Genomic DNA, 13,874 nt, shown 5'->3' with positions numbered 1-13,874 from the left:
GGTGATCTCTTGTTGGTAATTGTTTATTACTGTTGTGGTAAAGTTGCTGATTGGTGGCGGTAACATGGCCTCTTGAATTGCATTTGAGGCTACCTTTACACTGGCACATGTACTGATCCTTATCCCAGCATCCATCACCTTCTCATTGGACAACACATTTTTTTTTACAAAATTGCTGAAGTACAACAAATATATTGTTGGTAGTGTATGAACCTCTGTGTGCAGATGGTAAGTAAATAAAACAAGAGGAAAATATATACATAATTGATTATTGCTTTCTGAATGAAACCAATAGAGATGCAAACCTTCATAAAACAACTGTCTTTATTAAAAAGCAGGCGATGTGCAGTTAACACGGCAGGACTAACACACACTGTAGCACTGTTCTGGCTGGACACAGGTACACAATGCCCCCATTTCTCCTCATTGGCCCAAAACACTGAGGCCTTCAGTTTGTCTGCTCCCAACCTGTTCTCCCTTCCCTCTGTGCACCACTATCCACACTGTGTTGAATACATCTGTCATCTATCTGGAGTGCAGGTGACAGCATTCAGTACAGTTACAGTATGAAGTATCTTAGTAGTATTTCGTATTTTATTAGGATCCCCATTAGCTGCTGCCAAGGCAGTCGTTACTCTTCCTGGCATCCAAACAGATGATTACATCACACAATCACATCCTTAACACTGATGATAGAACATCACCATCATACAAATGCATCTCTTTCACAAAGTCTTTTACAAAACAAAATGCAAAAATATTCCAACACAAAATTCAAATCCTACATAAAAAATAAACACAGTTCCTTAAAAAAGTATTTGTGAACATACTGATTTTGTTCAATCTACTGTATTCTTGCAGTGAAAAAAAAGCATTTCCACCTCTGTTTTTTTATGAAGGCATCAGTCAAATTTAGTATTTTAACAGCCTCCCTTAGTTTCTGAAACCTAAGCAATGCGTCATTTATATGAGGCAATAACATAGAGAAATGTCAATGAGAAGATAATGATTGAATATTCTACATTCTATCTCATTTGATGTAGCGTAGTTGCCTGAAGCTACGGAAATAATTAAATGTTAGTGATTTAAAATATTAATGGACTCAATGACTAACATCTTAGACAGGAATAATCATAAAAGTACAAACGTTATGTCATTAATTCAATTAGGCTTGTGAATGTTTTTAAATGAGCTTGATATATTTTCAATGGATATGCATAGCTCACTAATAATCCAACCCTTAAAACCTTGTAATTAAATTAATAAATGTAGAAACTACTGATCTTATTTTTTATTTCCTTTGTTCTCACTAAACCCAGATGGAAAGCATATGATCCTTCTCAAATGTCTTTCTTACACAATCCGGCCTCGGAACTTCTATGCTTTTCCTTCAGAGTAGATATTACAGAGACAAATACTGTACACATGTAGACAAATCCAACAAAACAATGGTAAAAAAAAAGCAAAAACAAACACATCCCTTCATTGCGGAGTCTCGTTGGGATTCATGAAGCCCCATTAGAAACACGTGTAGAATAACATTTTTGGTTGCTACATAAATAGTCCTTGTCCCATCCATTGTCCCATCACACGTAGTCTTTTCTCTCAAACCCGGGCCCACCTGGGGCAGAGCGTGAGACAGAGTATGCCATCCGTGAGGGGTTGTACCTCTTCTCCCGAGGGGGACAGGAACAGCAGAGGAGGCTTCCCCCGAGGATCATGAGGGCTGAAGCCCCCCAGCCAATGTAGAGCGCTGCCCCTAACTCCCTGCGCTGAGCATCAGTCAGCAGCGGGTTGTAGAAGTCCCTGATGATAGTGTTGGCTGACCAGGACACTGGTATCAGCTGCATGACTCCCGACACGATGAAGAACACCCCAGAGATTATCATGACTTTAGCTTTGGATGCCTCGTCCTCGATACAGTTGGTGCACTTGGCCCCGGCGATGGCGATGAGCACGGCCAGGATGGCCAGGAGGATGGAGATGACCGTGAGGGCCCTGGCGGCCTGGAGGTCCTGGGAGAGGGCCAGCATGGAGTCGTATACCTTACACTGCATCTGGCCTGTGCTCTGGACAACACAGGTCATCCACAGGCCCTCCCAGATGATCTGAGCCGTGACGATGTTGCTGCCGATGAAGGCCGTTACTCGCCACATGGGCAGGGTGCAGGACACGATGGCAATGATCCATCCTAATACGCATAGAGCGATCCCCACTAACTCCAACCCTGCAGACATGGTGGTAATTCTGTTGTTGCTGGAGCTCCTTCTGTATTCCTTTCAGTGCGCCGTGTTCCGTCACACCTGAGATACCTGAGAGGATCTGACAGAGGATCTGTGAGAAAGAAAGAGACCAGCCAGAGTCAGACACCAACACCAATTGACTTAATTTAGCCCCTAGCACCTGTGAGTTTGTGATGTGTGATGTTCTGGTGCAGCCGGGAAGACAAGTATCCTTTATATCCCAGATCAGCTGAAGGGAGGAGCCCTGGAAGGTCCAAAAAAATGCTTCTCTGTGACATCACAGGGTAGGATTAAAAGTTGTAAAAAAAAATGGTGGTTTTCAAAACCTGCAAGGAGTTACTAGCCAGAGGGAGGGTATTATCTTGCTCTTCACGTCACCGCAAATCTCATAGTGTTTGAAAATCACTGTTTTTAAAATGTTTTAGCTTTTGACATCAGTTAGAACTTTTTAACTTTATATATATATATTTTTTAAACCTAAATTAAAAAATGAGTTTGAAAAGTGGGGTAATTTCCCTTTACTCATTAATAGATTAGCCCTAATCTTGTCTCCTCAGAGCAATCATTCTCTCACAGCATTAGCTGAAGCAGCTTGTAAAAGAAGAATGCCTGACCTCAATTCATCGGCAACAAGCTGTCTTGTTCACTCTAGTTGACGTGGTCTAATGGTCATGTCTGTCTGTCACTGACTCCAGTGCCCTTGAATTCCTAACAACCGGGAGGGTCTCCCCTAGTTATGCCCCAGAAACTGGGATAATAGACTTTCATGACCCAGTGTTGATAACTCTCTCCGATCCCCATCTTGCTATGAAACAGACCCATTGTTTTGGGGGCCATTTTGGAATGGCTGAAAGTGGGGGGCTGACAAAGCAAGCTCCTTGTTATCTAAGCCCAACAGATATGGTAGTCAGCCAGGTAGCTAGCAGCTATGAAAGAGAATCCAACTCAACACATCATTACCATGGATACCCAAGGATCAGTGAAGGAAAATGCCTGTTATTTCCTGATCTGGGTAGAATGAATGACACAGAGGCAGTTCTCTGATATAAGTTGAGAGATTCAAACATACTTTTCTTATAAACTGTATAGTGAGTAGCACAGGACTTAGTGGCACTTCCCATGTAGCAAATCACTTAATAATGTTAATGAAATGTACTGTATAAAGTAACATATAGCAGCAAGTTATATTTTTCTGTCATCGTATTAAAAAATATTTGAAGAAAAAATGAAACTATTATGAAACAGTTTTTATTGTGAAATTGACACACATCGAACATCAGAATAGTTTATATTTTCACACTTAACAAAAGCTGTTAAACGGTCAGTGTTTGGCATATTGTTATCCAACATACGCACAACATAAGCTGTTATTCACTCAGTCTATAGAATATAAAATGTAACAATGCAGATGGTTTCAATTCAACGCCTTTCAAATATTAAGATTACAATACAATATTTACAACACCTTTGTATATTTTAAATAGGCATTCAGTATGAAATTAAAGTACATCAAGTCCAGTTTGGTGTGTTCCCCTTCAACAGAGCACCATCAAAAATGATCCAGTAAAAAGCAGTATTTTATTGTTTTGGTAGAAATCCCCACCATTTTATCTGTTCTGGAATTCAATGTTGGTATCAAATGTCCTTCATCCACTGAGCAGAAAGTAGCTGCTGCCAGATACCCAGGTCAGTTCAAACATAGTCTCTTTTGTCATAGCCGCTGGGGGCCACAGACCTGGTCAGGGAGTACACCATCCGCGAGGGCGGCCCTGCATACCTCTTCTCAGGCTGTGGGGGGCAACTACAGCACAGGATGCACCCCCCAATGAGGAGAAAAGCGGCTGCAGCCCAGCCCAGGTAGAGAGCCCCTCCAATCTCCCTCTTGTGAGCCTCGGGAGTGATGGGACTATAGAACTCCATGATGATGCTGTTGGCTGACCAGGACACAGGGATCAGCTGGGTCAACGATGCTACGATGAAGGCTACCCCCGCTGCGATCATCACCCGGGCCTTGGCCGTCTCGTCCTTCACACAGTTGGTACACTTAGCACCCACCACGGCCACCAGCACCCCCATGATTCCCACAAATATGGAGATGACTGTGAGGGCTCGGGCTGCCTGCAGGTCCGAGCTGAGGGCCAGCATGGAGTCATATACCTTACACTGCATCTGGCCCGTGCTTTGGACCACACAGGTCATCCAGATGCCCTCCCAGATGGTCTGAGCCGTGATGATGTTGACACCAATGAAAGCGGACACCCTCCACATGGGCAGGGCGCAGGACACGATGCTCAATATCCAACCCAGGACAGCCAGGATCATCCCCAGGATCTCCAGTCCCAACACAGCCATTTTCTTGTTTTACCTTCCTCTGTAAGCAAGTCTACAGGTGTCTTCACTCTCTTCACTTCACTGTCTCAACTTCACGCACAGAACGGTTTCACTGTCTGGGTTCTGCTCTGGAATTCTCACCACCTGTATACTCCCAGCTATCTTTATAGCACTCCGCCAACAGAAGGTAGAGTCTCATGGCGATTAGCCAAAGAGGTTTTGAAGTGTTTTTTCTTTTCTTTCTTCTCAACGACCCCCAGAACAAGCTTTGGCATGAGAACGGCTTGGGTGCACAGATTAATGATTGAAAGGTTGAGCCATGATTGATCCCCTACTGTTTGGGCTGAGGGGGAAGGTCAATAAATGGCCAAAGCGAAAATAGTTAAAGGATAACGAACAGGTTAAGAATGGACGAGGGAGTAACTATAAGTGGAGGAATTGGGAATAACATAAACTCATGTGTTCGTTCAACCGATGTCTACCATTGTACAATTATGTTCAGGTCAAGATACATATTTAGCTCTCTATGGAGTGTTTACCTCTGTGTATTACTGCTAACCCTTAGAGAGAGCTGCCTAGGAAAATCTGTGTTGGCCTACTGTGTACAAGCACTATTGGCTAGTTTCCAACCCAAATACCCTAATGAAGGCATAAGCTGAATTGTGTTGGTTTTAATAATAAATATATTTTTTAACAAACTTCCATTGTTCCTGAATATCGTTTCATCTGGTTTCCAACCCCAGCAGTAGGGCTCTTTCTTGGATCACTTTATTTCAAAATGACATGACCTGGGTCAGGAGCCAATGATTGCTCTCTCTGGTACCTGATAACATTATTTTGGGAGATGACGTTGCACAGTGAATAAATGCAAAGCGGCAGTTATCTTTTGTCTTTGTTTGGCAGATTTAGAGATCACAGTTAGACAAGTTTCTATTTGGCTTTCAACTTCAGGCATAGAAATAGACGGTTTGTCTGATCAGTCCAGTGGACAAACATCTCCCAGTGAGTGAGTGGGATAGTGGTCATTGTGGCTTGGGAGTTGATGTGATGAGTGGGTCAGTGTTATCAGACAGTGTCCTTGTCCACAAGGTCACTCTGCACTAAAGGGTTTCACCTTTATTTGAACTGTCTCAACTGTCTACAGCACAGGAAGTCCCAGACACAGACACTGGACTCTGCATGGTTATAGATGGGTACTTACACTCTACAGGTGAACAGACTGAGTAACACAATAGAGCTGTTGGAGGCTATGCTTGTTTGTACGGTGCTCAAACATCCCTAGGCAGTACTTTAAGTCTATGCTATAAGACTGTCTTAAAAGTATTTTCCCCTTATCTTATTCTTAGACTAGAATGTAAATAAAGCCATTGTTCAATTTTTCATCAATGGGAGCATTGTGAAAGAAGCTAGTTCACCTTATGGTTACAGTGTGGGTTACCTACCTCCCCTCCTTATGAAAATGGCTGCTTTTTGTCAGGCTCAGTTTCACTCTCCCAAATGGAACAGGGGGCACAATGGAAGGGGGCACAATGGAAGGCAGCAGAAGGCACCCTTCAGAAATAAAAATGACATTGTTGCTGCTCACATTTGCATTGAAATCAAAAACCGTATTTGTGCGCGGTAGACGGGCTGAGTTGTCTAGATTTCAGGTGATATGGACCTGCAGGCATTCCTAGCCTATATTTTGGTATATTTCTTTAGATCCTGTGTCTTTAATGGGATGTCCTGTCTCAGTGTTCCGTTGGTAGCCTGACCTTATTAAGCCAGTTTCATCCTTAAGCATAGGCACGGTTACCCCTCCTTACATTCATAGCATTCCTGTGGTTATATCATCTGCGATAAGACCTTACTTTCAGAAGGGAATGTCCCTGCTATAAGCCAATTTAACAAAAAAGGAGTTGCTTGTCAGTATGATGTATGCTATTGTATACAAACAGTAGTTAGCACAGTGCATGATGTACTCACATTATGATATCATACTGCTGGATAATAATGCAAAATGCTGTAAGAGTGAACTTCATTTTTGTGTCATCATTTTCAGTCGTGCTAGAAGATTCTGAGTAGGCATAACTTACTTAGAGTTGAATGGGAAAGTTATTTTAATTATTTTAAACAACATTAACATTTTCATGATCTAAATCTTCATCATTGAGTAACATTCATTTGAAATTTAGCACACATTTTCAAACAGGTAAAACATGAATAAGATATTTCTCTAATCCTACTGTATCTACACTTGTTTGACTCTATAAATGCATGTCTCTAGCTTTACAGAAATCATATATGTAAAACACAATCTAGCATTAATCGGCAATCGTTTATTCTTTATATCTGAATCAAATATCCCACATGGCTGCATTTGTTCTGCACTACCCCTATAGTGTGCAGTCAGGAAAGGGGGGTCGCTAACACTAGTTATCCCATCAGTCCCATCAGTCTCAAGGGGCTGTCTCTATACTAATGCCATTGAACATACACTCTCTCACACATAGTCCCTCCTCATATATCCATTGACAGACATGGGAGACTTGACCGCAGAGTAGTTCACCACCTTGTGGTGCCCAGACCCAGCCCCGCTCCCACCCTGGGGTGCTTTCGGGGGGCAGGAGCAGCAGAGTAGAGCTCCCCCTAGGAGAAGCAGACAGGAGGCAGTCCATCCAAAATACAGTGAGTTCCCAAACTCCCTCTTCCCCGTTTCCTCCAGCATCGGGTCGTAGAAATCCAAGACGATGGTGTTAGCCGTCCACGATACAGCCGTCAGCAGCAACAGCCCCGCCATGATGAAGGTCACTCCGGCTCCCAGCAACATGCGAGGTTTGCTGCCTGTGTCCGAGCTGCAGTTGGTGCACTTGGCCCCGGCTACAGACAGGCCGATGCCCATGATGCACAGCACCATAGAGACGATGACCAGGGCTCGGGCCGCCTGTAGGTCCACAGGGAGTCCAAGCATGGAGTCGTGGACCTTGCAGTGCATCTGGCCCGTGCTCTGGACAGAACAGTTCATCCACAGGCCCTCCCAGATCACTTGAGATATGACAATGTTCTGGCCAATGTAGGCGGCTACTCTCCACATTGGCAGGCCACAGGCTACCATGACCCCTAGCCAGCCTGACACACAAAGGATCATACCCAGGATCTCCAGGCCGGCCGAGGCCATCTCTGGAACTAGTCTCTCCCTGTCCCTGGGTGCTCTAGTCCTGGTCTGTGGCTGTCGTCTTTCTCTGTTCTTGGTGATGGGATCTTGGGCTGTGGTCTGTCCCTTGTGCTGAGCTGTTGTAGTCTCCCCTTGTCCCCTGGCACTGGGCTGTTGTCTGTCTCTGTTCCTGTGTCCTCTGGGCTGGGGTTGGGCTGCAGTAGTCACTCCCTATCCCTGGGTCTCTCAGGTTTGGTCTGGATAGAAGGCGCTCTGTGTTTCAGAGCACAGCCCTCTAAAGATGATATCAGATCTCCTTGGCTCAGAACGCCCTGGATAAGACTTTAGTCAGTTAGGGAGAAAGGGGGAAAGAGAAGGAGAGTGGGATAAACAGATTCTACCGTTCTTTATACTGCTAAGAAGATTGTAAAGTGGAGTCAGTTTACGTTCAAATAACACCAAATATTTGAGGGTAACATTGATATTTTTGCTTCACAGCTAAATCGGGGAGTTCCAGTAACCTTGAGGGCGTAAAACCTGAATCACTGTCTCTGCATACGAGGTCAAGACACACAATGACAGGCTTTGTTCAGTCAGTTAGACAGATAGATTATACCTCTTAGGAGAAACCACTCTGCTCAGAACAGGCCTGGCACTGAGCATGTGTCTTACTCTGCCTGTTTTGTTCAATTAAGTTCTATAAGTCTTATACCATGAAAAAAACATGTGAACTGAACAGGAAAAACTCTAGCCCTATCAACGTTTTACCTTATTTGTTAGCGTATTCACTCAAGTTGTAATGGATGTTCTCTGGATGTAAATAAAATGATAAAGGGTGGCTCTGTACACTTCAGTTATCCGACAAACAACTGTCCTGTCCTGGTAGAGTTGTTAGGGTTGGCTGGCCAGCTCTATGTGATTTATAGCCCATTATAGGCCCTTGTCTCACTAACAGGGGTCATCACTGGAGTCATAGGTCAAAACAGGGGTCACTGCTATCTCATTCCTCCCACCAGATAGTGAAATCAACACCTAACAACACATGCCATCTCACTTGGCTGATCTCCACTACAGGTTGTTGGAGGGCAAAAAATGTATTATCACTGAATCATCACTGAAAGTCCCTGAATTACCAAATACCTTATGAAATATCTGTTTTTTGTGAGATGCAGAATGTCCTTTTCAGATCAGAACAGGGAGATTGCAGCCAGAGTTGTTTATGGGTGTGTATAATGTTTGTGCAGCCAGAGGGAGCCATGTGAAGTACAAGTACAGTTAATCTGTACTGAACATTATCATCCTGTGAGAGATTTTCTGTGTCTGTCTGTCTGTCTGTCTGTCTGTCTGTCTGTCTGTCTCTGTGGAAATGGTCCAAAGAGGATCTGGTTTACACCTGATCTCAGGATGACCCTATTGCTGTTTTGCCTCCAGCAAGTTGTATAAAGCTCATTAAATGTGGTGTTAAATGCAAACTACAAAAATACCTAAAAAGTGTCAACTAAACATTCAACGATCTTAGTGGTTACTGCCTAATACGAAGGGGAACTGAGGAGTAAAAAGACAAAAATGATCTCTGTTTACAGAAGATGTCAATTTTTTAATCTAGAAAAAAATGAAGGACTTCAGAGCTGTGTGAGGACAAGCATCATTGATAACACAAACCTCATCATGAAAACTGAAGCTACGATTAAGTTCAACATAATTACATTGTATATGTTGGCTCCTGTTACTGTAGTTACTGTAATATTCCCAACCAAAATATGTATGGGCAGCTTTGTGACTCAAAATGAATCAGAAATGCATAGTTCCGTTGCTGCAAAAGACTAATTTGCCTAACAGTTGGTCGCAGCGCTGTACTAGTCTATGATAACTCGGGGTAGACTGGCTATAATCCTAGACTCATATTACAATACAAACACACGTGTCCAGGAACACCTAGAGAAGGCTACCCACAGACAGAATACCTACAGGATAAGGTTTGAATCACAACAGGGGAGCTGATTGGTAGCTTGGTACATCATCTTAAATTTGATTTGAACAGACTGCAACTCAAGGAGACACCATGTGGTGGAGAAGGGTAACTGTTGACTCTAAGGACTGTACTCTAGGATGCAAGATATTTTCTTACCATTTAGATGTGACTGACAAACACATTGATATCTGTGGAAATTAAATGTTTACTATTGGTATAATTTAGAGAGTCATCAGGTTTGAAGCAGGTATTTGGTAAGAGTTCTCTCTGGAAAGGGAACAAGCACAAACACTACCCGGTTGTTCACCTGCCGTTGGAACGGGAGCAGGTTAGACCAGTTTCCAGGGATACAGGTGCCTGGCTAGCTTGTCACTACCTCCTGCCATGTATATATACATGGCATGATGTAGGTACAAACCTTTTTGGTTACAGGTAGAACTATTTTGGGTTCCATGTAGAACCCTCTGTGGAAACCAAAAAGGGTTCTTCAAAGGGTTTTCCCATTTGGACAGCCGAAGAACCATTTCAGATCCTAGATAGCACCTTTTTTTCTAAGAGTGTAGAGAGAGAGAGAGTGTAGAGAGAGAGAGTGTAGAGAGAGAGTGTGAGAGAGAGAGTGTAGAGAGAGAGTGTGAGAGTAGAGAGAGAGTGTAGAGAGTGTAGAGAGAGAGAGTGTAGAGAGAGAGAGAGAGTGTAGAGAGTGTAGAGAGAGAGTGTGAGAGTAGAGAGAGAGTGTAGAGAGAGAGAGAGTGTAGAGAGAGAGAGAGTGTAGAGAGAGAGAGAGTGTAGAGAGAGAGAGAGTGTAGAGAGTGTAGAGAGTGTAGAGAGTGTAGAGAGTGTAGAGAGTGTAGAGAGTGTAGAGAGTGTAGAGAGAGCGAGAGTGTAGAGAGTGTAGAGAGTGTAGAGAGTGTAGAGAGAGAGAGAAGAGAGAGAGAGAAGAGAGAGAGAGAGAGAAGAGAGAGAGAGAAGAGAGAGAGAGAAGAGAGAGAGTGTAGAGAGAGAGTGTAGAGAGAGAGTGTAGAGAGAGAGTGTAGAGAGAGAGAGTGTAGAGAGAGAGAGTGTAGAGAGAGAGAGTGTAGAGAGAGAGAGTGTAGAGAGAGAGAGTGTAGAGAGAGAGAGTGTAGAGAGAGAGAGAGTGTAGAGAGAGAGAGAGTGTAGAGAGAGAGAGAGTGTAGAGAGAGAGAGAGTGTAGAGAGAGAGAGAGTGTAGAGAGAGAGAGAGTGTAGAGAGAGAGAGAGTGTAGAGAGAGAGAGAGTGTAGAGAGAGAGAGTGTAGAGAGAGAGAGTGTAGAGAGAGAGAGTGTAGAGAGAGAGAGTGTAGAGAGAGAGAGTGTAGAGAGAGAGAGAGTAGAGAGAGAGAGAGTAGAGAGAGAGTGTAGAGAGAGAGAGTGTAGAGAGAGAGAGAGTGTAGAGAGAGAGAGAGTGTAGAGAGAGAGAGAGTGTAGAGAGAGAGAGAGTGTAGAGAGAGAGAGAGTGTAGAGAGAGAGAGAGTGTAGAGAGAGAGAGAGTGTAGAGAGAGAGAGTGTGTAGAGAGCGAGAGTGTAGAGAGAGAGAGAGAGATAGTGTAGAGAGAGATAGTGTAGAGAGGGAGAGAGAGAGAGAGAGTAGAGAGGGAGAGAGAGAGAGAGAGTAGAGAGCGAGAGGGTAGAGAGCGAGAGACAGAGTGTAGAGAGAGAGAGTGTAGAGAGAGAGAGTGTAGAGAGAGAGAGTGTAGAGAGAGAGAGTGTAGAGAGAGAGAGTGTAGAGAGAGAGAGTGTAGAGAGAGAGAGAGTGTAGAGAGAGAGAGTGTAGAGAGAGAGAGTGTAGAGAGAGAGAGAGTGTAGAGAGAGAGAGAGTGTAGAGAGAGTGTAGAGAGAGAGAGAGTGTAGAGAGAGAGAGAGTGTAGAGAGAGAGAGAGTGTAGAGAGAGAGTGTAGAGAGAGAGAGTGTAGAGAGAGTGTAGAGAGAGAGAGTGTAGAGATAGAGTGTAGAGAGAGTAGAGAGAGTGTAGAGCGAGAGAGAGTGTAGAGCGAGAGAGAGTGTAGAGCGAGAGAGAGTGTAGAGCGAGAGAGAGTGTAGAGCGAGAGAGAGTGTAGAGAGAGAGTGTAGAGAGAGAGTGTAGAGAGAGAGTAGAGAGAGAGTGAGAGTAGAGAGAGAGTGTAGAGAGTGTAGAGAGAGAGTGTAGAGAGAGAGAGAGAGTAGAGAGAGAGAGAGAAAAAAAAACCTTGTTGATAGTTTCTCTACCTTCTCCAAATTCTTCAATTTTAAACCTTTTTTGGTGACTCTTTTTCTTCTAGTATTTGAAATAATTCAACAATATAGATGAAAAAATGTTAGTAACCAAAAGTAGACAGAGAGATAACTTTTGGAGAAATGTTTTCCTCTGACATTCCTGTACTGTAGTACATTCACAGTTAATGCTAGGTTCCAGCAAATGAATAACAGAAAATCCCTGGAGGCAGAATTGCTTTCTCTCCCTGTCACTTTTGTCACTCACTATTGCACAATCCAGTCTGTAACTCTTGGTGTCTCTGATGCCACAACACACGATGGCACATTACTCAGCATTATCCCCTGAGAAAATATGATCTGACAAAAAAATTGAAAAAAGTGATAACTGCCTCTAAATTCATCCCTTCATTAGAAAACATGAAATTACAGTGGGATACATTCAACATGTAGGTTTAAAGGAACTTGTGAGTCGACTGTGTCTGGAGGATAGTCACCTAAATCTTCTGAGAATTATAAAGATTCTCATGACAAGAAATAAAGTATTATAACAACTCTTATTACACCTGATGACCCATTTGATTTAGTTTACATGTCATGATGCATGTGATGCTCTGTCAGTCCAGAACCACATGAGTCATTGAATTTCCTGTGCTTCTAATGGTTGCTAGTTAACGTGAGATCTTTGTCGCATGCTTGGATAACCACTGAAACTGTGACTCCGTCCCCTTCATCATGATCCCTGGGCACAGAATAATTACATCACAGATCACACACAACAACCTCCCCCTGACTCCTGCCCAACCACCCACACAGATACACACACAACAACCTCCCCCTGACTCCTGCCCAACCACCCACACAGATACACACACAACAACCTCCCCCTGACTCCTGCCCAACCACCCACACAGATACACACACAACAACCTCCCCCTGACTCCTGCCCAACCACCCACACAGATACACACACAACAACCTCCCCCTGACTCCTGCCCAACCACCCACACAGATACACACACGGATATCCGTATTTGTAGGAGAAAACCACACATCCTTATTTTCATCAACCATTATACTAAAACCAAATACAAATTCTCCCGTAATAGCATCACGGGAGTGCAACATGCCTTCTAGCCTTTCGTTAGGCCGTCATTGTAAATAAGAATTTGTTCTTAACTGACTTGCCTAGTTAAATAAGCGTTAAATAAAATTCAATAAATAAATAGTTCACACCCACAACAATGACAATGTCTGAAAATACCACTACCTCTACATAAGCTAAGATGTGTGGTTGAGTTATACCACCTAGTATTATGTAAAAAAGCTATGACTATTCAACCCCAGAAGTTATAGTTCAATTAGCACTACACATAGGCTGTGTTTATACTTTCTGTGGTGTGAAAGGTACTTGTCACTCCCTGACCTTAGAGATCCTGTTTATGTCTCTATTTTGGTTTGGTCAGGGTGTGAGTTGGGGTGGGTATTCTATATTCTATTATTTTTATTTCTATGTTTTGGCCGGGTAGGGTTCTCAATCAGGGACAGCTGTCTATCGTTGTCTCTGATTGAGAACCATACTTAGGTAGCCCTTTTTTCCACCTGTCTTTGTGGGAAGTTGTCTATGTTGTTGGCACTATAGCCTTCAGCTTCACGGTTGTTTTCTCGTTTGTTTTTTTGTTGGCGTAATTTAAAAAAATAAAATGTACGCTCACAACGCTGCACCTTGGTCCTGTTCATTCAACAGCCATGACAGCCCTTGTTTCTCAATGGTGTAGTAGGTCAGGACGTGACTAGGGGGTATTCTAGTTTATCATTTCTATGTTGTGTTCTAGTTTATATTTTCTATGTTGGTGTTTGTATGATTCCCAATTAGAGGCAGCTGGTAATCGTTGTCTCTAATTGGGGATCATATTTAAGAAGCTATTTTTCTCACCTGTGCTTGTGAGATATTGTTTTGTGTTTGTGCATCGTATAGTCACGTTTAGT

The 13,874-nt window shown here is 43.3% G+C and overlaps 2 protein-coding genes across 2 annotated transcripts; both read right to left on the bottom strand.

The window, feature by feature from the left end:
• Nucleotides 1–306: 306 nt before the first annotated feature.
• LOC129822614 (claudin-3-like) lies at nt 307–5,218 on the bottom strand. The gene is made up of 3 exons (XM_055880981.1): nt 4,134–5,218; nt 2,875–2,891; nt 307–2,247 (listed from the first exon to the last, which is right to left on the bottom strand). Exons 1-3 carry the CDS (start codon nt 4,593–4,595, stop codon nt 1,587–1,589), a joined length of 1,140 nt encoding a protein of 379 aa, XP_055736956.1. The 5' UTR covers nt 4,596–5,218; the 3' UTR covers nt 307–1,586.
• A 1,431-nt stretch (nt 5,219–6,649) lies between these two features.
• On the bottom strand, nt 6,650–7,933 carry LOC129822612 (claudin-4-like). Its single transcript, XM_055880980.1, has one exon. The coding sequence runs from the start codon at nt 7,729–7,731 to the stop codon at nt 7,057–7,059; it is 675 nt and encodes a 224-aa protein (XP_055736955.1). The 5' UTR covers nt 7,732–7,933; the 3' UTR covers nt 6,650–7,056.
• Nucleotides 7,934–13,874: the final 5,941 nt, after the last annotated feature.

The sequence above is a fragment of the Salvelinus fontinalis genome, chromosome 24 (assembly GCF_029448725.1).
Source record: "Salvelinus fontinalis isolate EN_2023a chromosome 24, ASM2944872v1, whole genome shotgun sequence".
Classification (NCBI taxonomy): domain Eukaryota; kingdom Metazoa; phylum Chordata; class Actinopteri; order Salmoniformes; family Salmonidae; genus Salvelinus; species Salvelinus fontinalis.
This window is presented reverse-complemented; position numbering and strand designations above follow the sequence as displayed.

What these genes read in the sequence shown, in the direction of transcription:
- LOC129822614 (XM_055880981.1), bottom strand. Translation starts at nt 4,595, where the DNA reads ATGGCTGTGTTGGGACTGGAGATCCTGGGGATGATCCTGGCTGTCCTG.
- LOC129822612 (XM_055880980.1), bottom strand. Translation starts at nt 7,731, where the DNA reads ATGGCCTCGGCCGGCCTGGAGATCCTGGGTATGATCCTTTGTGTGTCA.